This window comes from Mesitornis unicolor, unplaced genomic scaffold, assembly GCF_000695765.1.
Source record: "Mesitornis unicolor isolate BGI_N332 unplaced genomic scaffold, ASM69576v1 scaffold43790, whole genome shotgun sequence".
Classification (NCBI taxonomy): domain Eukaryota; kingdom Metazoa; phylum Chordata; class Aves; order Mesitornithiformes; family Mesitornithidae; genus Mesitornis; species Mesitornis unicolor.
In genome coordinates this window covers 3673-5254 of record NW_010158441.1, presented here as the reverse complement: position 1 = coordinate 5254, position 1582 = coordinate 3673, and the positions used below count along the sequence as shown (strand labels likewise).

At 47.9% G+C, this 1582-nt stretch overlaps 1 protein-coding gene across 1 annotated transcript in view; it reads left to right on the top strand.

Annotated features, from left to right (window-relative positions):
• Positions 1 to 242: 242 nt before the first annotated feature.
• Positions 243 to 1582, top strand: part of LOC104539838 (calmodulin-binding transcription activator 1-like) — a gene marked incomplete at both ends in the record, with an annotated part of 4139 nt that continues 2799 nt past the window's right edge. Inside the window, one exon of the mRNA XM_010183467.1 lies at positions 243 to 383. Within this exon, the coding sequence (XP_010181769.1) occupies positions 243 to 383 (141 nt within the window). The remainder of the gene's footprint in view (positions 384 to 1582) is intronic.

Below are 1582 nucleotides of genomic sequence, written 5' to 3'. Positions count from 1 at the left end.
ATGACCAGCAACCCGAAATAAAGATACTCTGCTTCTGCTGAGGTTTCTCCTCTCCAGAAATTGCGTTTGGATAGCGGGGAGCAGGAACAGCGAAGCAATAACCATCCCTGCTGCTCTCTGCAGGGCTCCTCCAGTGCTGACGGAAAGCAGCAGGGATGGGTTTCTGCTGTTCTTTTGGGGCGGCTTTTGATGATTTCTGGCATGCTTGTGAAGACTGACGGGTCTGATGGTTCTCCTTGCAGTTCATGGCATTAAGTGGACGTGCAGCAATGGCAACAGCAGCTCGGGGTTCTCGGTGGAGCAGCTGGTGCAGCAGATCCTGGACAGCCACCAGACCAAGCCGCAGCCGCGGACACACAACTGTCTCTGCACTGGTACCTTGGGTGAGTACCGCGGGGCACGGGAACACCGGGAGGTGCTAAAAGTGCCGCATCGCGAAACACCGGGACACGATGAATTCGGAGGTGAGGGAAAGGGTCTTGAGCATTAGAAGGTGCAGCTGGAACTCCTGGAGACAACATCAGCACTCTGTAACGTGCGGGTTCCAGTCAGTGCTCTCTATCTGACCTGCTCAAAAAGGCACATTCTCCTCTACATTCCCAAATTGTGATACTGAAGCCTCAAAATCCCACGTTCTTCCAACCTCACCCCCTGATCTCCTTGCCCTGCAGTGCACTTTGCTGGAGAGGATGGGCTCAGGTGGTATCAGTGGGATAAGACAGGTTGTATTGAGGTATCACGAAAATACAGGCTTCTTTGTGTTAAAGAAGGTGGCTTTGTTTTGAGTGAGACTACAGCAGCAAGAAACAGCATCCCTAGTATTAGCATTTTGTAGAGAGTGGGAAGCCGAGTGATTCACTGCTCCAACTCATCTGCTCTGTAGCCACCCCTTCCCAGCACTTTGGTCAAGTGAAATATGTGACATGTTAATTAGTCTTTAGCAAAATGTATAAAGAAAAGCTGTCAGTGCTTCAAAGGGTTTATTTCTTCTTTTTTGGGGCAGTTGCATTATACAATCAAGACTTAAGTAAGACTGATGACCTCTGAAATACCTGAGTTTGGATTAAAATTCAACCCTTAAGGCTCAGCATTTGATCCAGGCTTGCGGATCTGAACATGAATCCTTTTCTTCTTGCCTTTGATGTTTTGTCTCGTGCTAAGCCTGCTGCATGGTTTTTAACGTACGGCACCGCTTTGTTTCGTAAGGGCTTGCACACTGGCACACGTTCCTCGCTGTCACCCAGAGACGGCGGCGTGAAAGCCTCTCCCTTGTTCCTGCTCGTCTCTGTGCCTAGGAGAATAGAGAGATTTAATGTGGCATTTAGTCTCAAAAGCACTGTCCTGAACTACTTTAAGTGACCTGATTCAAATCTTGAGCACATAATAGAGAGGTTCCCTTCAAGGGCAAGGAACAAAAGATTGAGCAAATTGCAGCCGCTACACGGAGCTTTATGTTACCCAGAAGATGGAGTTTATAATTGTAGCCATTAGCTATAAGGAGGAGGTTTCTTTCCCCCTTTAGTCATTGCACAGTACCATAATTAATGTTCTTACCTCGTTCTAGGGAAAATGAATCAATTAG